Source organism: Cuculus canorus, chromosome 3 (assembly GCF_017976375.1).
Source record: "Cuculus canorus isolate bCucCan1 chromosome 3, bCucCan1.pri, whole genome shotgun sequence".
Lineage (NCBI taxonomy): Eukaryota > Metazoa > Chordata > Aves > Cuculiformes > Cuculidae > Cuculus > Cuculus canorus.
The window spans coordinates 72,506,448-72,534,400 of record NC_071403.1 but is presented as its reverse complement, the minus strand read 5'-3'; the positions used below and the strand labels follow the sequence as shown (position 1 = coordinate 72,534,400).

The 27,953-nt window shown below is 38.5% G+C and overlaps 1 protein-coding gene across 26 annotated transcripts in view; it reads left to right on the top strand.

Moving 5' to 3' along the window:
* Positions 1 to 27,953, top strand: part of NRXN1 (neurexin 1) — a 771,544-nt gene that overhangs the window by 336,044 nt on the left and 407,547 nt on the right. For all 26 annotated transcript variants that reach the window (XM_054061852.1, XM_054061851.1, XM_054061849.1 and 23 more), the window contains 3 exons: positions 8,349 to 8,471; positions 13,563 to 13,944; positions 14,478 to 14,668. In XM_054061852.1, coding sequence (XP_053917827.1) covers positions 8,349 to 8,471; positions 13,563 to 13,944; positions 14,478 to 14,668 — 696 coding nt within the window. The remainder of the gene's footprint in view (positions 1 to 8,348; positions 8,472 to 13,562; positions 13,945 to 14,477; positions 14,669 to 27,953) is intronic.

Genomic DNA, 27,953 nt, shown 5'->3' with positions numbered 1-27,953 from the left:
GTGACTTGCAGAGAATATGTCTAAGGGAGAGGAGATTGCCGGGTGTATCACTCTCCTTTTCTTTGAAAGCCTAGAGGATATTCCTGCTGTTCCTATGTATCCAGGACAAGGAATGCATATGTTTCTGCCTTTGTGTTTTTCAGGGTCTGGGGTCAAGACAATAATAATGGGCCTAATCTAACTCTTCTTGGGAATGTAGAAAATGCACTTGAATTCATCTTAGGATCATTTTTTCTCCCTTAGTTTAAGTCTATATCTCACAAATCCGTACTATTGACAAAACTCTGAATTTGCTCAGAATTAATGAATATTGGACATCCTTAATGCTATTAAAGTTGCATCAGAACAATGAATATTTAGTTTTTTTTAAAAAATGAATTCCAATATTGCTTAAAGTAAGAGTTTCGTGTTAGTCTTGGTATTATTTTACACAGTAGTTGCCAAGTCGGTTCTTGTGATTTTCAGTCCTATTCCTGATATAGGAGGAAAGAAAGCAACCACCAATAATTCCAGGTGAATTAACAATTCTTTTCTCTACCATTTTTGTGAAGTTTTTCTTAAATAGGAGTTGAAAGGGATTTTTCATTGGAGAAATCTTCAGTATAAGAAAGCTGTCTGCAATACACACGTTCTGCATGAGAGAATTTCGGTAGTGTAAACTAATTAAAATCTCCTTTTTTATTCTTCCTTGTGCAATACACCAGCTTGTAGTGGATTAACCTTTAAAACACAAGCAATTTCTGTTATCAAGCCAAATTGTTGTAGTTTTCCCTCCACTGTATTATTCAGTATCTGTATATGTCTAGAAGAGCTTTTGCAGTGACTCAGTCCAGGTTCTTTAAGTCCCTTTGCTTATTGGTGACCAGACTTCCCAGTTGGCTTCCCTTGCTGTCCATCCTTCTGAGATCTTTTCTCAATGCAGGAATGTTCTGGGAATTGGGGAGCTGGATGAGAAAATGAGATACTGGGCTTGTGAAACAGTTGCTTTCCTAAAGTACTGTGGTAACTTAGGGTGACTGAAGATGTTCACGTGGAAGTGTCTAAATGCAGCTTATTTCTAACAGATGTTTAAACGCATTCAGCTTAAAATTCTTGGATTTTTTTTTTTTTATTATAGCAGCCATGTCAAACTAAGGAAAAAATAAATTAAGACTTACTAAAAGTCACACAAATTGTCTGTACAAGTGAATTTTCTCAATCCAGAATCCCAGGTTTGGGCGCACTTTAAAAAGTGTACCATGCTAGCATGATTCAAGGCAGGAATTGACCTTATAGTGTGCTTGTAACACTGTGTGATCTTTGCAAGTGCACCTTTTTTTTTTTTTTTCCTCTATTTTACTGTCAGTAAACAGTGAATGATCTCGCACGGAAGCTTGCTTTAAATTACAGAACTGCCGTGTGTTGAAAGTTTACTCTCACCTTACCTACAGCAAAGTCAGCTGTCAGGTTTAACATCATTTCTGAACATGTGTCTAAGAATGTTCGCAGTGAGCTGGAAAAGCAACAACTAGATGTTTTGAGCTCAGGGACTTTGTGTTTTAGTTCAGGGCCTTAGCATACTAAAATCCCTTAGTACCGTTAGCACATTTTCTGATAGGCAAGATCTATAGAGAACAGTGCAAAAGAGGAAACTGCGGTCTAATTAAAAATGCAGGGATCTGAGTTTTGGTTTTAGCTTTTACAAAATCCTTTTTTTTTATCAATATTTCCAAGAAGAAAGAAAATAACATGTCCTTAGGCCGGTTTGTGTTTCACTTGTTTAGATATTTGACTTACAAAACTGAATTAAAATGCAGCTGCTTCCTAATAATGAATGTTTTAAGAAATGTGTTGAGAAATATCTGTAGCTGGCTTAGACAGTTCATAATGCAGTATCAAAATAAGTTCTATCCTCTCATGTACTCTGAAGTCACATATAATTGTAATTGCAATTTCAACCCCATTTTTTCACAGAATATGATTCAACCCAATTATTAACCAGCAAAGCACACTTTCCAATTCTGAAAGCATGCAGATATGTTCTACAAATAATTTGATGTTGCAGGAAAGTTTAGAAGCCAAGTCTTGCAACTCAAAAGTTTGCTACATTCTGATGTTTCTTTCTTTTTCCATCTTGATGAAATTCAGTACTGTTCCTCGTTCTGTGTGTGGAGAATAGGCTTTCACAAGACAGTGATTTCTCATCAGCGCCTTCCTTAGACACCAAGGATCTTTAGATCTCATTTAGACCAATAGATCTGCCTATGTTCTGCCCTCTTGCCTTGCTCCACTGGCTCTGTTTATACTAACAGTTAATATCTCACAGCTTTGAAGAAGTTAACAGATAAGTATAAGCACTATCACACTCTTAAGGCAAAAGGTAGACAGAGGTGGGAGAGGGGCAATACTGAGCAGCTCAGACCATGGGCAGGGGAAGCAAGTTCACAAGAGGAGAGAAAAGAAACAGGCAAATGACTATAGAAAACTTTGTGTCCTCAGACCTGAATATGGTTCTGGATTCCTGGATTAGTTGTTTTTCATATAATTCAATGGATTTTTCTTCCCCAGTGCATTCATTAAGTGTGCTGGTTTTCCTTACTACTGAACTAGATCAATATTCAGTGCAGTCTATTTGTAGTTTGGTCACGTAGAGAGAGCAGTAGAGTTTTGAAATGTACCTCATCCAGCTCTCTGCAACTCTTTATGAGTGCACATAGAGAAACAGATTTAACGTTATATTTCTATTACCAAAAATAAATGAGCAAATCTGTTCTACAGCTGAAACAAAGGCTAATGAATTATATTAGCAACTCTAATCACTTTCATTTTAATTTCTGAAATGTCAGGTTTTGTTTTAAAAAATAATAAAAATACTCCAAACTGCCAATTCTTTACCCGAATTGCCAAAAGCAATTTTGCCTATAATAAAGCCATTGTGGGCTGGAACATTTTGATCAAGCAGCGCAGACTGAGATATTTTGCTTCATACAATTTGGTGAACATGCTGTTCTTGTGGAAGTTTCTAAGTCTGTTAGGAATAAAATACAGTTGACAATTTCTTTGACCTGCATTAAGACTTTCTCATGTTAATTTATCAATTAGCTTTAAAAGATAAGTGATACACATTGTTGATCTTTGAAAGGTAACTAAGATTTTCTATTAATAAGAAGTATGCATAGTCAGGGAACTGCAGGGTGATGCAGTCATTTAAAATACAGTTGTTTCACTTTAATAATTAATTTTTTAAATTCAAGTTTTCAAATGAGTGATTTGGATGACCAGAATTGTTTTTGCAGCCAACAACCATAGGAAAGGGTAATGAAGATTAAGATGCATTCCCATATTTGCTTTGTGTTTCTAGATCAAGTTCTGGAGAAGTCTCTTCTCCACTTTTGTGCTGCAGACTTGTGTGGGATGTAGGTGCCTCATGAGTTTGGACAGAGGTTGTGAGACTAGGGGCTGGCTGGACTAGAAGCTTGGATTATAGGCATGTTAGATTTACTCTGAAAAGCAGTATAAATGAGATGGCAGAGAATTTTCTGGTTCTGCATCAGGTATTTACAATAACACTCTTGGGTGTCTTTCAGAGCTACTTAGCTGTCTTTACAAATCAGCTTACTATGTATACATTATTTTAGCTATGAGACTCCATCCAAAATCCTGGCATCCCTGACTTCAAAGTGATATTCTCTGTTAACAGGGGTGTTCTTAGTGTCTGTTTATTTGCTCAAATTTCAAGTGGAAAATGCTACTTAATATTGATTCCTGTATATTGCATAGTTGTCAAACTAGGCTGAAGCTGCTGACATTTCTTACACTGACCAATAATAGACAATAGTCGTTTGCCTGTAACTAACTTGGGTTCTATAGATTAGTCTAGCATTCAGTGAACCATCCAGTCTCCCTTGCTGTTCTCTCTATACTTCATCTTTCTTTTCGTACTTTTTGATATCTACTTTTGAACACAGAATTGAATGCTCCAAGGAATTTTGGCTAGTGTCTTGGTATATACCTCAATGGTGGTTGTTATCATTGTAAGAGCCAGTAATAACTCTTGTGCTTGGCTTTGACAACCGGTTTGGAATGTGCTTTGGTACAATGCCAAAATCTATTGTCTTGTTTCAAAGTGATCAGTTTGGTTCTGGTGAAGTTCTATTCAAAGAATTGGTTAAAAGACCTCCCAGTTAAAGTACAACAGGATAAATATCTACTGGAAGTTTCCCCGGACATTTAGAATATCCAGTACTCTGAAAATGAGATTTTTCTTTTGGAGGTTTTTACTCTTTTCCTTTAACTTCAAAAAGGACCAAAGGCATATAAATTCTAGCTTAAAGCAAACTAAGCTCAACTTTGGGTGCCTAAGTAAAGCTATAGCTTAGGATGTTTGGGGTTTTAGCTTTATTCATCCTAGTTCACAATGAATTGTGTCACCAAATTTGTACCTTTATTGATGGGCTGCACAGCCTGTATTTTCCTATGTGAAAAGATAGTTATACAAGCAATTATCTGCTTTTAAATGGATGTGCAGATTTTCCTGACGTGATGGACTATGACCAAATTCTGGGAGCCACAAAAGTGCATATACTTTTTTATTTGGTGTTACACATTCACTCGAGGAATGCATGAAATCTTGTAGTCATTTAGGACTTTTAAATAACAAAACAGCTGAACATAGATGTTGATAATAAATTTCATACTTAAACAAGAGGAGATACTTAGTGGATTTTTGCAGGTTACAACTTGTTTCTGAAAGGAAAGGTTTATGATGAAGGTATCGGTATCTGAAAGAACCAGCATATTGGAAAGTGAGCAAGTGCTGGCTACATGGAGCAAAGTAACAATGTCCCATATAGAGAGAGACAAGTGAGTTCCAGGGGAAGGACACCATGGGAAATAGGAAGGGATGGAGGGACATAGGTTGGAAGAATAGTATCAGTCCACAGAAAACAGAATTATTATTATTTTCTATTAGAGCTCTTGCTTTTCTTCTTATGGGAGATATTTAGTGTTTTTAAAGAAAAGAGGGTAAAAGAAAAGCCCAGCCTCCCCAAAAGTGACAACATGCGAATTCTTATGTAAGTACAACAGCATTTTCTGTAGCTGTGATTGATTAGAATGAAGTATCACAGAATCACAGAATCACAGGGTTGGAAAGGACCCATTGGATCATCGAGTCCAACCATTCCTAACACTCCCTAAACCATGTCCCTAAGCACTTCATCCACCCGTTCCTTAAACACCTCCAGGGAAGGCGACTCGACCACCTCCCTGGGCAGCCTGTTCCAGTAGCCAATGACTCTTACTGTGAAGAATTTTTTTCTGATATCCAACCTGAACCTCCCCTGACGGAGCTTCAGGCCATTCCCTCTAGTCCTGTCCCCTGTCACTTGGGAGAAGAGGCCAGCTCCCTCCTCTCCACAACCTCCTTTGAGGTAGTTGTAGAGAGTAATAAGGTCTCCCCTCAGCCTCCTCTTCTCCAGGCTAAACAACCCCAGCTCTCTCAGCCGCTCCTTGTAAGACTTGTTCTCCAGCCCCCTCACCAGCTTTGTAGCTCTTCTCTGGACACGCTCCAGAGTCTCAACATCCTTCTTGTGGTGAGGGGTCCAGAACTGAACACAGTACTCAAGGTGCGGTCTCACCAGTGCTGAGTACAGAGGGAGAATCACCTCCCTGGACCTGCTGGTGACCCCATTTCTGATACAAGCCAAGATGCCATTGGCCTTCTTGGCCACCTGGGCACACTGCTGGCTCATGTTCAGTCGGCTGTCAACCAGCACCCCCAGGTCCTTCTCTTCCGTGCAGCTCTCCAGCCATTCTTCCCCCAGTCTGTAGCGCTGCATAGGGTTGTTGTGCCCCAAGTGCAGGACCCGGCATTTGGCCTTGTTAAACCTCATCCCATTGGTCTCGGCCCAGCAGTCCAGCCTGTTCAGATCCCTTTGCAGAGCCTCCCTACCCTCCAGCAGATCGACACTTCCTCCCAGCTTAGTGTCATCTGCAAACTTGCTGAGGGTGCACTCAATGCCTTCATCCAGGTCATTGATAAAGACATTGAACAGAGCTGGACCCAGTACTGAGCCCTGAGGAACTCCACTTGTGACTGGCCTCCAGCTGGAGTTAACTCCATTGACCACCACTCTCTGGGCCCGGCCATCCAACCAGTTTTCAACCCAGGAGAGTGTACGCCTGTCCAGGCCAGAGGCTGACAGTTTCTGAAGCAGAATGCTGTGAGAAACTGTGTCGAAGGCTTTACTGAAGTCCAAGAATCAGATCAGTATAAGGTCGAAGTAAGGCCGTAGGGGGGCAGTGCTTTAGTAGATTTAGATTTTTAGTAGAGTCACTATAAACTGGAGCAGGACAGAGACTAAGTCAGGACAGACGAAGAGATGTTATGATCTTAATAATATCATGTTAAAATTAATTTCAGGTCAATGTATTTGAAAATCAGTGAAGAATGTACTAATATAAACTGTGTTTGAGGTTGCTGAGTGCCATTTAACAAGGTATGTTAAGAGCTTTTTTCTACAGTCCTTGTGCTGATGTGGTATCAAGGGATTCCTATATGGTTTTGTGTTTAAGGCTTCAGGAAGTTTTCTCGTAAATATACTTCCTTGTTAGAGATCAGCTTCAGAAAATAAACCCCTCTCTGTCAGCAACAGTAGTAAGTTTCTATAAAGCTTTATGCAAAACTAGTCTTTCTCTTGTCAAAGAAAGTGAGCATTAAAGGAAGAGGACAATTCATGTGGTTGACACGAGGCGGTACATATACATGTGGCTTTGCACAGCTTTCCTAACCTAGCGTCAATGCAGAGGCAGAGAGAGGGCAACAGGATGTTATCAGACTCTCACTGCCTTTGCCATGACCAGTATTTTTATTCCTGGAGTTCCCTTGATATGCTCAAAATAGCAAAGATTGTGTGTAAAAGCAGGACAGTAAACCAGCAACAATTAACAAAATGCTCACAGAAAATGGAAAAAGTCAGATGAAAACTGTCCAATATGCTGAACAAATACCTCAAACTACTAGTGTCTCTTTTTCTCTGTGCAGTCCTGAAGTCAAAGAGGCTTTGATTCTAGAAAATCTCAGATAGTACCCATTTATTAATAGACCTCATCCATCACAATTAGCCTGCACTAGATGGCGAAGAACCCAAAAGGAAATGTAGGAAGGGTTCACAGACAGCCTTTCTAAAAGAAGGGTGACTCATGGGATGTAGTCACCTTGATGGAAATAGTTGAGATAGTGAGTGGTCTGCCTCAGTTTAACGTTAATATTTTCATGTCAAATGTTACATTATTATATGTCTCTTAGTTATCAGCAGTGTTCGTTCTGCCACAGGACCCTCCACCCCCCAAATCAAAAAACAGGCCAGGAAGGTCTGTCTTTTGCAATAATGCAATTTCTTAAGTGTAGATTAGCTTTATCTTTTGGACAGTCACCACATAGGTCCAGTAACTCAGGTTTAAGCACACAAGTCTTGATTGATTGGTGCAATGCTTTGTCAATCACCTACTCATATCAATGGTAGTTCATAGTCAGGATGCTTCTCTCTCTCTTTTCTTGGTTAAGAGTGCAAGGGACAATTTCAATAATCATTTCCTTATGAGAATTTTTTTTCCTAGGTATTAAAGCTACCGTTTCCTAAATTTGTGAATAATTTGGTTATTGCAAGTCCATTGTGCTATTCATAAAATTATATATGCTTCAGAAGTGTTTGTTGTATCACTTGCAAAAATAGCAGTTTATTTAAAAAAAAAAGGTATAAATTAAATGAAAAAGAAAGTATGGTTTGAAGGTTCACTAACATCAGAAAATACTAGATCTGCATATTAATGAGTCATCTGGATGGAAAGGGAATAGATGATGTTCTGAGAAGCCCAAATAAACAAATACAGGCTGAGAAGCTGACATAGATTAAGAAAAATATAACACACATGAACACGCATTTACCAAATGTACCTTTTCCTCAAACTATTTTGTAATGAAGGAACTGTAATGAAGGAACAAAAATACAGTCTTTTAAACGTGTGCTGAAGTTGTTCTGGCTGCAGTAATCCCATTATGTGACTTGTATATGACTGGGAAGTGCGTAACAAATCCATGTTGACTGTGCCTATTTATGACAACCTGGTTCATCAAAATACAATATGTTTATATAGTTAAATATACAGTAGAAGTGTTTTAACATAGTAGCTCTATGTTTTGAGGTTTGCTTATACTTTGTAATTTTCTTGCTTGCTGTGACTTTTGGTGAGTTTTAACATTTGCCCAGCCAGTCTCTCTGTCTCTCTCTCTCTCTGTCTTTCTCTGTGAGGTTCACGTGTAAACTGATTTAAAGATTGCATAATTGACTGTTTGGCATATCCTACAGGCAAAGGTCCAGAAACCCTTTTTGCTGGCTATAACCTCAATGATAATGAGTGGCACACAGTGCGTGTGGTCCGGCGAGGAAAGAGTTTAAAGTTAATGGTGGATGACCAGCAGGCCATGACAGGTAGTGTGGCATTGGGGCTCCATGTTACTGGGGGGAAATGCAAATCAAAAAAAAAAGACATAAAATGCCTTTAGCTGAAAGCAACAGGTGTTTGCTTCTTGGCTTGGGTAAGATCCAAAATGCTTGTTACACATTTTGAAATGCTGGTACTACAAGTGCACTGTTACGCTTGATATTAATGAAACTCTGGCATTGCTTTTGGAATTAATGAAAAACTTCATGCTGACTTAAATGAATGTTTTTGTACAGTAATTTGAGAGAAGTCATTTGATACATCACTAATGAGAAGGCAAGTAAAATGCTTCTGGCAACACACTAAATTTATACTGAGGTTAAACTCTAAGCCATTGCTGTAAGAAAGAATTTCAGAAGCATTTGAAGGATATTCTGTTGTGTTTTAAACCTTGCATCATTTGTCCTCAATAATTAAATATTAAGATTTTCTCAAACACTAAAGTAGCAGTCGGGATGGGAGAGAAAATATGACATGAATGCTGACACATGTTGGAAAAATATTCCTATGAATATATTATAAGAAATGTTAATAGATAAGACTTTGATTTTGTTCTGTTAAAGATAAGGCTTACATCTTTGTTAATAGCAACAGACCTGGATCTGGTGCTGACTCCTTGCCCAGTACAATGTGCCTGATTTTGTCTTAGCTGTTTAATATTTTTATTTCAGTAGTATTAACTTGCTTTTATCATTGGTTTGAAGCTTTGTTAAAATTGTAACAATTTTAATGTTTTTTTAAAAACAAAGCACCTTTTTTAGTAGTACCTTTTCACCTCAGCAGAATACCGAAGACCATGTCAGGGGTAGAAAAAATAATTGCTATACATTCATGTAACTGCAAAACTTATTTTCTAGAATTATAAATTATTGTTAGGTCTTTCAGAGTTGAAGCAAATATTTAGTCTGTGTATATCATGATACTTTGAATCACTGTCTCAAGAAAGCAGATGTCCTAAACCAGTTATTTCCTTAGTGAAAATTAAAATTTTGTGTTGGAGAAACTATATTGAAAAACATCATCTTGCTGCTCCAAGTGCAACTCAAACAGTAAGGCTACTTTGGGGATGTTTTCTAGTTAGAGGAAGCTCTTTAGATTTGAGTAAAATATAGCATCTAGAACCAATGCACATTTCTTGGGCTCCTTAGGGCAGATTTCTTATTTAGAAATACTACAAGTCTCAAAGAAATACTGTTTTCACCTTTGGGTTCAGTACCAGCTACTCAGCACATCTTCAGAAAAGTTCAAAATATATGTGAGGCATAAAGATGAGAACAGGAGGCTTCTATCCTATATAGTCTAGTTAGGTGAAGGAATCAGTAAAGAATGGAAGTTCTTGTAATTACTCTCCATTGTGTGTAACTGTAGCTACTATCAAATGTCATGGTCTCAGCAAATAGCTGAGACACTGGAACACGCTCCCCTAGAGAGGTGGTTGCTGCTGCAAGACTACCAGTCTTTAAGAGGCATTTGGATAGTGCCCTTAACAACATCCTTTAACTTTTGGTCAGACCTGAAGTGGTCAGGCAGTTGGATCAGATTATCACTGTAGATTCGTTCCAACTCAAATGGTTTATTTTATACTAGCTATTAAAGCCAGTGTGTCTTTTCAATTGGCTCCTGATCAAGCAAAATTGTTGTTTATGGGTCTAACTTTCTGGTACAACACTTTTACGCACTCCACCTACCAGTACCTGTATGAGAAGCTGGCCAGCTGACTCCAAATCCCTCAGTTCTTCGAGCTGGAAATTGCCTACACTTACATAATCCATGTTCTTCATCTAAGGGGAAAAAGTCATCCCAGTATTTTGGAAGGATAAGATCTTCTTAAGGACCCTGCAGGAAGCTGTGTGGCCAATCTGTGGCCTCTGCCATCACTGAGAAGGGAACTGATGTGAGAGAAGGAGCTTGGGGGGAAAGTCTGATAACATGGGAAATCTATTGCTTCTCCCAGGAATGTTCCATTTTCTACAGTTTCAAATATATATGGTGCAACTTAATGTGTAGTTGCTCTGGATATCCTTAAGCAGTAGTGAAAGGGCTGCTAATCAGTCCCAACAAGCAGAAATGTGGTTAAAATGTAACCCAGTTCATGTGCAAGTTTATTAAAATTATGATGAAAAAATGGACTTCACCCCAAAAATTCCAGCTTCCCCTGCCACACATTGTGTTTTCCTTTACTGATTCCACTTCCTAGGTCATACATGAAAAAACCCCTATCAGAAAGCTTTTAATAATAATATTAATGCAGCCTGACTATCCATATTTTATGGGTTATAAAATATCATCTATTCATCCATGGATTGAACTTCATTATCTTTCACAAATGCATAATTTGTGCATGGATAAATAATATTTTTCAGAATCATAATTACCTTTCATTGGAAGTCATGCAGGTAGTTTTGAAAATTTTGCTCATTGTAAGAGTTTAAATACTTGCAGCCCTTACCAAATCGTTAAGGTTAGAATAGACGTCTAAGATCATCCAGTCCATGTACTTTGTTTTCTGGAAAAGCAGAGAAAATAAAAGTGCACTGTAGGCAGTCACCACAGCTGGATAATGGAAAGGATACCTAGCTTTTGGTTGTGAACAGAAACTCACTTGGCCTTTCACATGTCCCATAGTGTTGCAGCACATCATGCATTTTGTGCGCCAACCTGACAAGTTAAAACCAAAACAAAACCAGAAAACCCAGCCTTGTTAAGCACATACTGCAGTCTTTCTCCGTTTTTATTCATTGCCATAGTTGCAAATACTGTGGAGCGTCATGTGAATTCTCAAGTCCTGTTAGCCTGTTTTTACAACTGAAATGCTAGAGGGATACTTGGGATGGGAGCTCAGGTTCTGGAACTTCTTTATAACTATACCCAAGAAAGAAATACATTTAAGGTAGTGAATGCTGTGAGGAAACTCTGCTACAGGCCGAAGCTTAGTGGATTTTTCTGTGAGATTTATGCAGTGCCATCTAAAGTGGTGTAAGACTGGAATGCATAAAGTTCCTCCTCTTAAACGTGGTCTTCAGCTCTCTGCTGCGATCCACTATGCAGTTCTTGGCTTTGCAGAAAGTTACAGGCTTGGCATTTTTCAAGGCAGCTCCCTGAGTCATTACTGCAAGGAAGAAGCCACCTTAACTAATACATCAGAAGAGGTGGTGTCTTCAGAACTGATGCTTAGAAACAAGAATGTCAAGAAGGCTGTCTTGGGGATTAAGGTGCTTCTTGAAGTGCCTAGCCTGCGACTGCAGATCTCAGGTGCTGATGGTGTTCCATGACATCAGTAGAGTTAAGTCATAATGCACCCTGAAGATAAGTAAGCTGCTTGTAAATATTTATCATAAAATCATAGAATCATGGAACGGTTTGGGTTCAAAGGGACCTCAAAGATCAACCCTATGCCATGGGCAGGGACACCTTCCACTGGATCAGTTTGCTCATGGCCCCATCCAACCTGGCCTTGAACACCTCCAGGGATGGGGCAGTTACAACTTCTCTGGGCAACCTGTGCCAGTGCCTCACCATCCTCACAGGGAAAAAATTCTCCCTAAGATCTCATTTAAATCTCCCCTCTTTCAGCTGAAAACCATTCTCCCTCATCCTGTCCCTGCACTCCCTGGTAAAGAGCCCCTCCCCAGGTTTCCTGTAGCCCTTTTCAGTACTGGAAGGCCGCTAGAAGGTCTCCCTGGAGCCTTCTCTCCTCCAGGCTGAACAAGACTAACTCTTTCAGCCTATCCTTGTATAGAAGGTGATCAGTCCTCTGATCATCTCTGTGGCCTCTCTGGATTCTTTCTAACAAAATTATTAGAGACATTTTCTTCACTTTTTTTAAGTTTTAGTAAAGCTTGCAGACCTATTTTCACTGTAACTTCACTACAGAGGTACAGCCCTCTAAGCCTGCCTCAGAGCTTTCTGCTCCACAGTAAACACACCCAGCCTCGGTTGAAACTCACACTCTTTGAATAATAAGTTCAGGGGGGACTGAGGGAACTTCTGTGGGACGTTCTATTATACTATATAAGCATACAGAACACTTCTGTGTTCTGTGGGAACTTCTATTATAGAGCGGTTTTATTCAAGTATTTATTCCAGCAGGGCTGAGTGTCTTCTTCACCCTCTTTGTGCTCCGTAAGAGACATGAAATATTTAAGGAACTTGGAAATCTAGACCGTAGTTTGCAAAAGATTAAGTGCCAAGATTGATTAGTAATAGAAGCTGTTTTCTTTTCATACCCACACAATGTGACCATGACTCAGTGCTGTGATGTTACCACCCTACTTCTTTAAAATAAGTATGGAAAAAAAAAATTCTAAGGTCCATTAGAAATGGGAACTCCTCAGTAGACATGATTTTAATGTGCAGGGTAATGTCATCAATAGATAACTTTGAAACTTACCTGACCTGTACAAGGTATTATTACACTGTTGTATGAACAGTGTCATACACCCTACCTGCGGATTTCTGCTCCATCCCTTTCTTAGGTTCTGACCTCTTCTCCCACAGTTTATCCCAATGGTACAAACCTGATTGCTTTCAAGGAAGGCTCTGTCCACCCTTGCAGCACAGGATTTTGCAGCAGGGCCAGCATTGATGTACTCAAGACAGCTGAAATGTGAATCCTTCCTTCCTCTTGCCAAATCCATGTGCTTTTAAGCAAATCACATGGAGTAATATTCCCCAAACTGCTATGCCTCTCTTCCATGAAACTCTTAAAGTCATAGTTTTAGCTCTGAGAGTTGCCTTTGTGTTCTTCATGTTATGTTAATTAATTCAACTTATAGTAAAACTACACGTTTGGTTAAGCATAACCGAAATAAGGGATTCTGTTGGCAGTTTGTGGTATTGTGCTTCAGTTTAGGAATCTTGCTGGCTGTTGGCCTTACGCAAACATACTGAACCCAGTGGAAAGCCTCCCAGATATTTAGCAGAAGTTGGGGTGAAGTTAGAAGAATCCTCTTTGGAGCCAAGAATTGGCCTTGCATGTTCTTAGAAGTTTGAACTTGATGCAGATACTTAAACGCACTATGTGCTTTTTTATCTCCCATTTCAGGTGCTAACGTGTGTTTTCTTGTTACTATTTAAAGGTCAAATGGCTGGTGATCACACACGACTGGAATTCCACAACATAGAAACAGGAATAATAACAGAGCGGCGCTACCTGTCTTCTGTGCCTTCTAATTTCATTGGGCATCTACAGAGTCTTACCTTTAATGGCATGGCCTACATCGACTTATGTAAAAATGGAGACATCGATTATTGTGAGCTAAATGCAAGATTTGGATTCAGGAACATCATAGCAGACCCTGTAACTTTTAAAACAAAAGCGAGTTATGTTGCATTGGCCACGCTACAAGCATATACATCTATGCACCTTTTTTTCCAGTTCAAAACCACCTCTCTGGATGGATTGATACTTTATAACAGTGGCGATGGGAATGATTTCATTGTGGTTGAATTAGTAAAAGGGTACGTATGGGCTAGCATAATGACAAAACCAGTCCATTCAAAATGTCTATACAGGAGAAAGAGAAATACAAGGAAAAGTTTAGGATACAAGTGTTTATCTGATGGGATCTACATGATTGATGAATGTTTCTTCATGTTCAATTTCATGTGCTTTATTGTGACTTTTTCCTTCAGATGAAGCTAGATGCCTGAAAAATATGAAAGTAAATAATAGGTGTAACTTCTATAGTGTTTGCCACCAAGAAGCAACAGTTTGTAGCCTTTCTCTTGTTTCCTCTACATATGTATGCATGTGTTGGTACACGGAGTGCTCCTTCCTTTCCAGAAACATGGGACTGCATCTCAGCTCATCTAAACAAATGGTGATTTCTCAGAATGAAGGTTGCTTTCCCATTTGGCATTCATTGTTGTCTTCTGATTTTACCAGCAGTACCGAAGACTACAAGGAAATAGGAAATATTAGACCTATTAGTTAGTGTTCCCATGCTATGTAAAGAAAAAGGAAACTTTTCCAATTTTTTCTCTTTTCCCAGGTATTTACACTATGTGTTTGACTTGGGAAATGGTGCAAATCTCATCAAAGGAAGTTCTAATAAGCCTCTGAATGACAACCAGTGGCACAATGTAATGATATCGAGGGACACCAACAATCTCCACACTGTAAAGATTGACACTAAAATCACAACACAGAGCACAGCAGGAGCCAGAAATCTGGATCTCAAAAGTGAGTACCATAATTCCTGCATTACCTATGCTGAAGGTCATTACAGAGCAATAACCTGCATAAATCATGTATGTGCAGTGCAGTATAAGCTTTGTAATACCATATGAAATAATTTATTTGGTGATAAATAATATCATCACAGGAGGTGACATCTTCTTTATGTTAGCCTGACAATGCTGGTTTAGGTACAACTTCAAATGTGTGAAAATGCCACTCAAAAAGAAGTAGAAAACAGTAACAAACAGAGTGGCCCCTGTATGCTGAAAGATAATTGGGGGATGAAAGGAGTTCTAAAATGTCTGTGAGAAAGGCTTGGTATTTACATGAACATAAGTTCTGTACATGGAATGCAGAACCCTCAGTCCAAGTTTAAATAGTCTTTGCGGAATTGATCATCATTGGTACATAGAGAATTGGGGAACATTTTGACGTGTCCCCCACTGTTAAATACTCCACATAAAACCTACCTTTTGTTTGTAAAATAAATACAAGGCAGTATTTTATTATAAAAAATTGGGGAACATTTTGACGTGTCCCCCACTGTTAAATACTCCACATAAAACCTACCTTTTGTTTGTAAAATAAATACAAGGCAGTATTTTATTATAAAAAATAAATAAATCTTGCAGGTAAAATGATCTTCTGTGACAGTCCTCCGGTGAATCAGTTATAAATACAAGCTTCCAGGTGAATCGTAACATGTACTCACCTAAATATGTAATGTGTTGTAATGTGTTTACTCATGGTGGAGTAAACTTCGTTTTATAGGTCTAAATCTACATCTTCTAGGTCTAAACCTACATCTTATAGGTTCAGCTGAGTTCTTAAGGTTCATTTGTATAAGCAACGCTGATATATATATATATATATTTTAAAATAAGTAATAGTAGTTAGTCATAAGGATGGGCTTCTGAAAAGCTAATTTCCATCACAGGGAAATATCTTCTTGGAAGAATGTAGGTAGGTGTATTTTTTAAATGCTGCCTATCTAATCAGGCATAAATAAATATGTTCTGGTCATGTGGAAAAGTATTGCGTGTTTTAATGGTCTATAAAAATTCTTGTTAGGGAAACCAAAATTTCATAGCAGTCAAAGAAAACTTAATATTTCAAAAGCCAGATGTTCAAAGTAGATATTAATATTCCATGAAGACCTTAGTCCTTGCTGGGTTTTTCTTTTAACTATCTCTGAGTCACAGATAATGAGCTGACCTTAGTAATTATGCTGGATTTTGTGGCATTTTACATGTTTGCTTCCCTTGAAAGTGCTATTAAGACTGTAGGAAATAATGTGAAAACTGTATCTTTATATATCATAATCTTCAATAGGAGCCTTTTAGTCAGAAATGCCTGGTTTACAAATTAAAGTTTTTTGAATGGCCAGGCCCCATTCTCAAAATTGTATTTGAAATTTGTGCCGCATTCTTTCTCATTATTTCATTCTTGTAAATATGGTCTATGTTTATGTAGGTAACATAATATTTCAGTGTTGTTTTTCATGCTTTAGAGAAGATATCCACCTTATTCTTTCAAATTTGTCTCTATAAGTACTACTTTTGCGTATGTGTACATATTTAATCTGTTTTGTTCCTAGTATATTAATTAGACGTGAGTAGAAAAAAAAAAAATCCTGTTAAGAACTGGTAACTAGGTTAATATAGTCATTTTATTGCACGTTTTTTCCTCATGAATGCTGTGGTTTGCTATGTTGCTTTCTTTAATAAAAGCAGCAAGTTTGAGCACTGTACTGAATGACAGCACCAGAGGGCACTGTGATTTCACTAAACGCACTGCTTGGTGCTTCCCAGAGCCAGCTCAGCAGGAAGAACCTGTGAAATCCAACATTCCTTTGTTTTCCTTACTTTGAAAATTCTACTTTTGCTTTCCCCTTTTGAAGTGAAAGCGTATCCATAGCTAGTGCATTCTCTAACCTTGAATTCCAGTGGAAAAAAACTGAAAAGCATGAAACACCAACCTGAGATTGGAAGGGAAGAAGGGGAATTATATTAGATGCTGTTTTGTAGTTCACCACTGATGATAGCTGGTAACAGAATAACGTGTGACATATTCAATACAATAATATTTAGCAGGCATCTTTCTCAAACTGCTCTAGTGTACAGAGGGTCTCCAACCACTGTCTTCTCATGGTACTCTGTTTAATTCTGGTTTTTTTTAATGTATTCTGTTTTGCTCAGGCAGCTTCCTTAAATAGGGCACAGCACAGGTTTTCATTGGAGTTTTGGGGGAGTTCAAGGTAATACATTTTAGCCAGCAGGCCAAAAAGGAGGGGAAAATGTCTTTCATTATTATTTTTTTCTTTCCTTGTTTTCAGTTGAAATACTTTCCCATAGCTCATTCTTTTCTGTTTTGTCAGTGTTTCTTATGGTGACGTATCTCTATGCTGGAAACACTCCATACATTTTACTGGCATAGGCAGCTGTGGTCAATTCTTTAGTCCTAGCAACAAAGCAAATTCCAAATTATGCTTCGTGGTAGTGATATCAATAATTCTGTTTAACCAGAGTCAGCATTAGGTGAAATATAGATGTATAGTCATAATACAGAAACTGCAGACTTTCTGGGTAATTGTAGAATTACCAGATCTCAGATGCTGAAATCAAAGCTAATCCTGGAAAGAGAAATCAATGTATGTAGCTTTTTGCAAATACACAGTGAATTCAGTATGAAGATATGACACAGATAGTGCTGCAGAGCCTGCACCTGGTCACAGTTGTCTGAGAAAGCAGACAGGTACCATAAAAGCATGTGAGATAATTTCCATTATATAATTGGTTTTGGGTGTAGGATTTGTCTGCGTAACATTGAAACCCCATTAGTAAGGACATGGCCCCCAGCATAACCTCTGGTGCCATTTCAGTGGCTTGGAGTGAGTGTCCATCTTAAACCCTCCAGCTCTATTCTTGCTGCAATTAGATGGGTAGATTTTAAGTTGGAGGCAATTAAATGAATGAAAATAGTTTTATGTTTGGATTCCAACAACTGTGTCATTTTTCCTAGCAGAGAAAATTAGCAATGTGTGCTCGGGCACAGCTCTAGCAGGTAACCCGTGAAGATAAATGAGTCTGAACAGTAGTGGCAATGCAGCTTAAGCCTGCCAACATCCAGTTACACAGCAGATCTGCTTTCCTGTATTTCATGAGCAGATTCCCTGTTCTGCTTTCAGTACAGCTGAACAGCTGAGTGAACTGGGTTGTTTAGTCTGGAAGAGAAGGCTGAGTGGAGACCTTATTGCTGTCTACAACTCCCTGAAAGGAGGTTGTGGTGAGGTGGTTGCTGGTATTTTCTCCTAAGTAACAAGTGATAGGAGGAGAGAAAATGGCTTCAAGTTGTGACAGGGGAGGTTTACATTGGATGTTAGAAAAAATTTCTTTACTGAAAGAGTGATGAAGCACTGGAAGAGGCTGCCCAGGGAAGTGGAGGAGTCTCCATCCCTGGAGGTGTTAAAAAATGTGTAGATGTGGCACTTGGGGACATGGTTTAGTAGACAGAGTGAGGTTGGGCTGACGGACTTGGAGGATCTTAGAGGTCTTTTCCAATCTTGATGATACTATAATTCTAGCGCTCAAGTGGTTAGTATAGCTACAACTGAAGGCTTCACAGATAGAAACAGTTGGATGCAGGGGAATTCTTGCTTGGTGTACCTGATGCTGTGTTCTTATGGTCTTAAGGGGTCTGCTTTCGAGGTGAAGGAATGTCCTCAAGCATGACTTAGTATCCACTTGCCTACCAGGTTTCTATCTTCTTTTTGCTTCTCTCCTACAACTATAGGCACTATTTTAATCTCCGAAGTTTTCACCTACTTCCTTTAAACAGCAAACACACCAAAACCTGCAAGGATCTACTCAGAATGACAGTCAGACAGTTAAAATATTTTAGCATTTTAATAATCTATAAATTGAGATGAAGAGTTGAAAATATATAACACTCACACAAAAGGAAAAGTTAAGGAATGATGCTGTTGTTTTAGATTTAACAATAAATAGTTGCAAACTTTTCTAGGAGTTGGTAGTTTCAGTACTTCAACAGCCCATTCGGTTCCAAATTCGTAGCTGTGAGGTATCCTCTACGATGAACTGCAAGTCATCCTAATTATGATATTGAGCTAAAATATCCTACCCAATTCAACATTTTTGGTTTTATTTTTTTGCTGCCTGTGTAGCATTTCATATGTCTTTAAAACTATTTTTGAACTGACACCCATGCTTTCTTTGAACTTGTCCCATTCTCTTATTCTCTTCCACATGGACTCCCCATACATCAATTTTAGAGTCCATTGTAAGTCCTATGTTATTCCTGTGCTGTTATATCGCTGCATCCTCAAAAGCTGCTGTTCGTAAGAGAGCTTCCTTGGATTTAAAAATCCTGTCTGGATCTCTTGTCTGTTCTGTATCTGTAGCTTTTCACTGGTCTCTGCTTTCTTCTATTATTTTGTTACATGTGGGTGCTGTTGTTATATACATTTACCTTTGCATCTGCTGTTTTCTCCAATAATGTGAGAACAGCCTAGTCTGTGGCATTTGAAAGAAAAGTGATCATATTGATTTCTGGTATCAGCTCAGCAGGTTTGCAAATGCACTTGAAATACTTTTTCCATGTACATAAGGACTCACTTGGAAATTATTTCATCCTTGTAAACTTTTGATGCAATGAACTAAATTAGCAGTAGATCACTGGCCTTAGCATATTCCTTGATGATCTGTAATAGTTGCTTAACCTATTGGTAATTTATTTGCCCATCAAAGTGGGTTATTCATGCTATGCAAAACTGAGCTAAATTAATCTTAATCATAAAGAAGACTTGTTGTTCCAGCAATGGAAATTGAAATTATTTCAGTTTCATATATGTCCCTCTTGTTTTATATTGAGCACATTGTTATTATTGCTGCTTTATAAGTTCTTCTCTATGTTACAAAATTTCTATCAGTGGCAGTGATCCTTCGAATTTCTATTACTGAGAAAGGAAGCATTAAGAAGCACAGAAAAAAAAAGGTATTTTATGTAAAAACACAGATTTGTATTAACGCTTACATTTTTTAAATATGTAGGAGATAATTGCAATGACCTTGCCAGCGGGCTCTGTACTCTTCATGCAGAAATAACGTTCTGTTCCAAATGCAGAGTTCCAAATACTGTCAACAGTAAATAGATATTCCTAATGTGACCTGTTGGAGTAGACAATGCCAAATGCTGCTGATGTCTTCCTGATAGCATTGAGACGCAAAAATAAGGATCTTAAAACTGTAATCTCTTCTTTGAGACTTCCTATGTAGCAAAGATAGGCAAATTAACAATAGGAGATTGGACAGCCTCAGCTAATGCAAATTCCTTTATCCTCCTTTCTCACTACAAGAAGGACATTAAGATGCTGGAGCATGTCCAGAGAAGGGTAGCAAAGCTAGTGAAGGGTTTGGAGCACAAGCCTTATGAGGAGCGGCTAAGGGAGACCTTATTGTTCTCTACAACTAGCTAAAAGGAGATTGTAATGAGTTGGGGGTTGATCTCTTCTCCCTGGTAGCTAGTGACAGGACAAGAGGAAATGGTCTCAAGATACACCAGGGTAGATTTAGCTTGGATATTAGGAGGAATTTCCTTACTGAAGGGGTTGTCAAGCATTGAATTAGTTTGACCAGCGAAGTGGTTGAGGCACTATCCCTGGCAGTGTTTAAAAGACTGGTAGATGTTGTACCTGAGGACATGTTCTAGTGGTGGACTTAGCAGGGCTGGATTGATAGTTGGACTCAATGATATTACAATTCGGTGATTCTTGGTAACTTGTCATCTTCTGCTTCTAAACAACTATGCTATTTAATTTTGGCAATACTAGCCTTCAGAAAATTATCCAAAATTATTAGATGGGGAAAAAATTAAAAATTTGATCTAGTTGATTGGATCTGTTTGATCCAGATACTTTTGGATTAAATAAAAATTAAAGAAAATACCCTAGTGTTTGTGCTGAGCTCTGTGAAGTTAGCAGCATTGCTGTAGTCTTTCAGCACACTCCACGGTGAGAGAAACTTCTTGTGTCCTGCTTCTACACTGCTTGTTTTGGTCTCTTACACAGATACAAATGTACAGAGTTGCCAGCTCTTTGGCATGCAAGGTTACTAATGTTGCTGATTGTGGAATTTATTTCAAGCCCTTCTGGAATACTAAGTACAAGTTATGCTAAGGATAGTATAAGATGCAGTATAAATACTTCCCTCTGAATGAAGACAGTCTGAGAGAATTGAGCTTGTTCAGCCTAGAAGCACTGAGGAGATCTTATAGTAGCCTTCCTGTAGGAAAACTGGGAAGGGGCTCTTTATCAGGGAGTGATACGGGGACAGGTTTAATCTGAAAGAGGGGGGATATAGATGAGATCTTAGGAAGAAACGTTTTCTGTGAGGATGGTGAGGCACTGGCACAGGTTGCTCAGGGAAGTCGTGGATGCCGCATTCCTGGAGGTGTTCAAGGCCAGGGACTAGGAAAAAATTGACTTAGGGGAGGTTGTCCGTGCCCATGGTGGGGGGTTGGAACTGGATGGTCTTCAAGGTTCTTTTCAACCCAAATCGTTCTATGATGCTAGGAATCCTAGCATCTCTCTGGCCAAGAAGCACATCTTAAATTTGTTTTCAAAATGTGCTGCCATGGGTATGAGAGCTTCATTCTTATGGATCTTGGTATTTTGTCTGAGAGGTTTTTTTTCTGAAAAAAAAGCTGCTTTGTGTAATATCCTCAGTTTGGAGGTGATTGTCTTGATCATGCAGTTGGCAATGTTCGATAAAAAGTTTCCACCTGCAAACGCACATTGAAATAAGAGCATTGAACCTCAGCTTTCTGGTAGCTTTATTCGGAGAATTCATAGAATCATAGAATGGGTTGGAAGGGACCTAAAACAAAGATCATCCAGTCCCAACCCCCTGCAGTGAGAAGGAACATCTTCAACTTGATCATTGCTCAGAGCTCCATCCAACCTGACCCCAGGGATGGGACTCCTCCCTATTTGGAAAACAAGTTCTTCTGAGAGCATGTGTTGGCTATTGAAGCAGAGAATGAGCAAATTATTTTAGAAGTCTGAGTATACTATGCCATGAAAATGCCTGTTTTGTTAGATTTTTGACTATTTTTCAGGTGTGTACCGTGTACAAAAGTGGTCTGAACAGGAAAGAAATGAAAGATATTTGATGTGATTGAGTGCCTCATCTTTCCTCCACAACAATCCCCCTTATACAGAGTAATTGGCATAGCGGCTGATCAATGGAAGATGGATCACCACACACTTTTATATGGCAATTAGATTTTATTATTTAATATTTAACATGCATCATCAGCTTCCCTCACAGTTCATTGGACAAGCAGACTGCTTTGGTGTTAAATCTGTTTAAGCTTTTTCATTGCCAGTGCTTTTCATCTAATCTTCAGGGCAGGAGGAAAGAAGAAGAGATGCCACAGAATCATTTAGGTTGGAAAAGACCTTTAAGATCATTGAGTCCAACTGTAAATCTGCCAAACCCAGTACTAAACCATGTCCCTAGGCACCATATCTATATACCTCCAGGGCTGATGAGTCCACCACTTTCTTGGTCAGCCTGTTCCAGTGCTTGATGACCTTTTTGATGTAGAATATTTTTCCTGATATCCAATCTAAACCTCTCATGACAGAGCTTGAGGCTATTTCCTCTCATTCTATCGCCTGTCACTTGGGAGAAGAAACTGATTTCCTGTTCACTACAACCTCCTTTCAGGTAGTTCTAAAGAGCAATAAGGTCTCCCTTCAACCTCCTTTTCTCTAGATTTAACAGCTCCAGTTCCCTCAGCTGCTCCTCAGAGGACTTGTTCTCCACACCCTTCATCAGCTTTGTTGCCTTTCTCTGGACAAGGTCTCCAGCCCCTCATTGTATTTCTCGTACTGACTGTCATTTTTCACTGGACAGCTTTCCAGCCATTTGTCCCCAGCCCTGAAGCATGGGGTTGTTGTGACCAAAGTGCAAAACTCAACACTGAACCTTGTTGAACCGCATAGAATTAGTGTCATCCATTGATCCAGCATGTCTGGATCCCTCTGCAGGTATATCTCCAGTGCCATAGAATCTGATGGCAAGAGAAATCTGTAGGGTGCTCTACCTGGTCCACCCATCAACTCTGAGTTCTCTCTGGTACCTCTTAGTCCTTACTGTGTTTTTTTTTTTTTTTGTTTTGTTTTTTTTTCTGTGATGTGGATTAGGGTGTGGTGCTACAATGAAAGTGCAAAGGACGGTATCAGCCAAGGGAGGAAATATCTTCAAATTTAAATTCTCTTGACAAGTAAATACAATGTTATATACGCCGATAAAGATAGCTAACAAATACCCACAGTGCCAGCATTTCAGTGCTGGTGTTTTCTTTTTTGCAAATGACTTTAATGGGGCGTTAGAGAAGATACTGAAGGCAGTGCTGAAAAGATCCCTTTCTATATTCCTTTCCAGAAGAATGAACTGCCAACCCATAAAATCTTTTTTTTTTTTTGCCTGTAATCATTTTGCCTTGCTTGGTTATTAGTACAGGAAATGTGGAAGATGGAAGACACCATGTGTTCCAGCCTCTTTCCCAATATGTTTGAAAGGACAGATAATTCAGCAGAGCCTGGACAAGTAAACTAGCTGCCCTTTACCTTCTACAGTGAGAGACAGTCTAAAAGTGATGAATTCCATCACTCCAACAGGAAAAATATTTGAAGAGCTTACTTTTCTTAAAAAAATACATATCAAACCAAAAGACTTCAACTACAAATCAATACTGAGGCTACAGAATGGACTCTTTGAAGGGAATAAGTCGGCATAAACCACTAAGTTTATACATTCATGTCTTCCCTCAAGTGCTCTTGCAAGTGGTAGACAAAATTCAGTCATGCTTGGCTCTAGCACCAAACAGGCCTGTGAATGCACAGCAAATGCACATTCTCTACTGTAAAGGGAGATTTGAAAAGCCATATGCTGGAGCGTATGTGCTGCAGAAGCTGTGTGGATGCATCATTTATGTCTTTGTCAACTGTCCTTCAGTTTATTATTTGGTTTGATCACAGCAGGTTTCTTGATTGTTCAAAAAAGAATAATTGTATTTCTTCTACGTTTTTAAATGATCATTTTTTTGGGGAAAGAGTATGGAACAAAATCTAAACATTTAGTCATGAATAATGAAAGTGGAGAGTGACTCTGGAATTGCCACTCATTCTCTGTTCAAGCCCAATTCCTTTCCTGAAGTCTATGTTGAAACCTCATATCTGAAAGAAAAGTCACCACTCCGCTCTGCCTATTGCAAAAAGTAAAGGGCAGGTAGGTGATTTTGTTTGTTGGAGAAGCAAGAAGGTCATTAAGGATAAACAGGCTCCTGTATTTCATTGAATGCCAAATGCATCTGAATACCTACCTGACATTTTCATTTGAGACTATGTCCCTTGATTGAAGACCACGGTGTTTTCTGTTGGGTTCAAGCCATTGCATGTTCATCTTGCATGAGAGTAATTTATTTTCACATTTCAGTTGTCTCAAATGTACCATGAGTTGGGGTTATTTGGGTCTTCTTGTGTCAAATTCCACCTGGTACTTCATTGTTCAACTATTAAGATACTACAACACTATTTCTATCCATGTCATAACAGCAAATCATCTGTTTTGTGAAGGATGTGAAGAAAGTGAGCACTTTTTTCTTTTGAGATTAGCCTTTCTCTATGATATTTTCATTCTTTGCAGTCTTTATTCCTCTTTGCCTGCCTGAGGGAAGAATCTGGTCTATGCTAGATCGTTTTGAAACAGCATATTTGGAGAAAAGTGTGCTTGACACCTTGACTTCACCACAGCCAGATGTTCATTTGTATTTTCATATATCATATAAAGGAATTGCAGAAATGCTTACTGTCCTTTCAGAAGCCACTATGTTGTGCCAGGGCTATCCATCTTTTCCTTGGGGAATGATACTGCTCTGTACACTACAGAAACACTCTTGTTCTTAGCCGCAGTGGTTATTCAGTACAACGTCACATTAGAAATAAGAGAAACAGCTTTTAAAATGAAAGGGAAATTAGGAGGATAGGTGGAAGTAGCACCATGAGGGGAGAATGTCTGCTTTTGGAGAAAGTGATAGATCTAAAGATTTCATTGTGCAGCCATGTTAAAACATTCCAGGTTATTGTCTTTATGGGTTATGAAAAAGCCAAGCTGCAATTCATTCTATTGTTTCATTTCCTTGGTTTTCTTTTTTTTCATTCATTCATGGAACTATATTTGAATGAAGAGTCTTCAATTCATGTAAAGAATAGCGTTCAAGAAAAGAACACCAGATATGTCCAAAAAAACATACATATTTTGGAGAGTAAAAAAGCCTAAAGATACCCTGGTTAAACTACTTGTTCCCTGAGCAGGATTTATGTGTTGCTGTTGCCATTATAAACACGTGGATATTAATTCCCTCTCTACTAGTGTTTGAAGACAACAGTAGTCATTAAATTAGATGGATACTCTTTGGCCCACCAGCACATATAACGTAAGGATTCTTGGATTTACAGGATTGGGAAAGGAGGAAAGTCTATGAGGTGACTTGTTAGCATCGTCAGTAGTGCCACATGATACGATACTTCTGCTACTTATTCAGAAAAGAAATAAATAGAACAGCATCTTCAATTTTTATTTTACATTTCTTTGGTTTAATACTTGTAAAGTTCTTGTTTTGAAGAAGAGAGACTCGGGATATAAAAAAAGATGGGTCATTACAGAAGGATTTGGCAGTATTTGTTTCACCAACAGTTGTGTGTGACTCACTGTTGTTTGGTGTTCTGTGCGTTTTTGCATAAGTGTGATTCCAATAATGAATACATTGAGAACTTGCATTCATTTATTAGCTAGCAAGCTGTTTCTGTGTTAAATTCACTTGCTTCTTAAAGCAGAAAAGAGGCACATAGGTGTAAATAGGAAAACTCCTATTTTAATACAATAAGATCTTTGTTACTTGTAAAAGATACAAATTAAACCCACTAAACTCTTCTCGTTCCCAATGCCAATGGTATAACTGACCAGTCCTATTGTTGCTATGTTCCCAGCCTAAATGATTCCATGATTTATAGGCATAGCTCTGGAAGTGCTGCCTTCCAGTTGGTTCCTCAGGCCTCCGGTGAACATGCTAGTGAGAAACACTGGCCTCAGGACAATGAAGGGGGAAACAATCTTCCCTGATCCAGAGATCAGAAGGAAATCTTAGAGCATTCTGCTACTTCAACTATTTCTACTTTGTTTATGCCACTTGATATGTTTTATAGAAATTGATTTTTCCTTTGTAAATTAAGGGAAATCAGGACAGTTATTAAAAAAAAAAAAAAAAAAAAAAAACCAAAAAATCAAACATGGAATCTTACTCAGGAATACATTTAAAAATCAAAATAAACTTCAGAATAAAATACCTGCATGAAATCTAATGGCTAAATTTTTGTTCCAGAAACTGAGATCAGCATGGTAATAAAAGTATATCTCTTTTTGTGCATACTTTAAAAAGGCTTGTCTCTGCTAAAACATAAAAAAGTAAAAGATAGAAGCTGCATTAGATAGTGCCATAATCTCATGCTATTGATCTGCTGAACTGAGATACCTTACTTAATGAAATAATTTACACATAATTCATACGGGTGAGTAGGCAGATACACAACAAGGGATTAATCCTGTTTTAGAGTGTGTAACATTTCCAGCAGTAAAGCTGTGCTTCCATAAGAAGTGAAAAAAGAGGAGAAAACCTGAGAATTTGTGTCATACCATGTTGATTACTCTGATCTCTTTTGGTGGGAAAAGGGAAAAGCTTTAACAATTTTGCTAGCTCAAAACATGTCATCAGTGAGGATTTAATGCATAGGTAGAGTAAGAATTTTGTCACTGGGTGATGCTTGAGAGTTGTATGTTCCCATAAGCACCTCCCTTTAAATGGGTTCAATACACAAATATTTTCATTGACATTTTCTGCAATTCCATCTAGCCTGAATTTCTAATGGATTGACTTTTGTAGGAAACTACTTCATTGAGATGAAGGTGAAAATGAAGCATGTGATTAACTTAAATAAAAGGAGCTGTCAATAACATTTGTGATGGCAGATATGAGAAAATAACCAAGTGAAAAAATTTAAGTAGCTTTTAAAAAAAAAATTATTAATCTGAGTTTTAATTTTTGAGCCTATCCAATAATAAAATCTTGTCTCTGAGAGAAAGTATGGTTTTATGCCATCAGCAGCAAACTCAAACCACGGTTGATCTTAAATCTGAGAAAAGTTTAGCCCATAGTCATAAAAAGTAATTGTATATGCTTTATAAAAGGTGAAATTTAATAGTCAATATGACTGCTCAATGCACATGGTATGTATTAGTGTAGTATATTAATGTAAAAGCAGAACGCAAGTCATTTTGAAACTTAACAAAGTCAAACTATTACTCCAAATATGTCTTTGATTGTGGAAACAGTATCTTCAACAGTATCATAGAATCACAGAATCAGGTTGGAAGGGACCCTTAAAGATTATCCAGTTCCAACCCCCCCTGCCATGGGCAGGAACACCTCCCACTAGACCAGGTGGCTCAAGGCCCCATCCAACCCGGCCTTGATCACCTCCAGGGATGGGGCATCCACAACTTCCCTGAGCAACCTGTGCCAGTGCCTCACCACCTTCATCACGAAGAATTCCTTCCTAATGTCTTGTCTGAATCTTCTCCCACTCTAATTTAAAACCATTCCCCCTTGTCTTATCTCTACATACCCTTGTAAAAAGTCCATCCAAAGTTTTCTTGTAGGCCCCCCTCAGGCACTGGAAGGTTGCTATAAGAAGCCTTCTCTTCTCCAGGCTGAACAACCCCAACTCCCTCAGCCTGTCCTATAGCCGAGGTGCTCCATTCCTTTGATCATCTCATATGCATTCTAGTGTATATTTTCAGGAGCAAGTAATTGGAGTGCAGGTTCACATGCCAGCACACCGACCTGGACCGCTACTGGCGATTCATCACAACTGACAGTTGCTGTGTGATTCTATACAGCAACCTCAGTATATTTGAGGGATGGATCTTAGGAATTAACAAGGAATCAATTTGAAAGTTTGTAGTTTTAATGGTTTAACCAATCACAGAATAAAAATGGTTGTTTAGACATGTTGGGAGGTTTAAGAAGAGGTTGCATTTGTCATGTCCAATTGACCAGGTTTAATCTTTTTAGCATAGCTGTTGTTTTCTTAGTATTGTTCTCTGGAGTCTTCCTCTTTTAAGTCCATTGGAATCAATTGAGATGA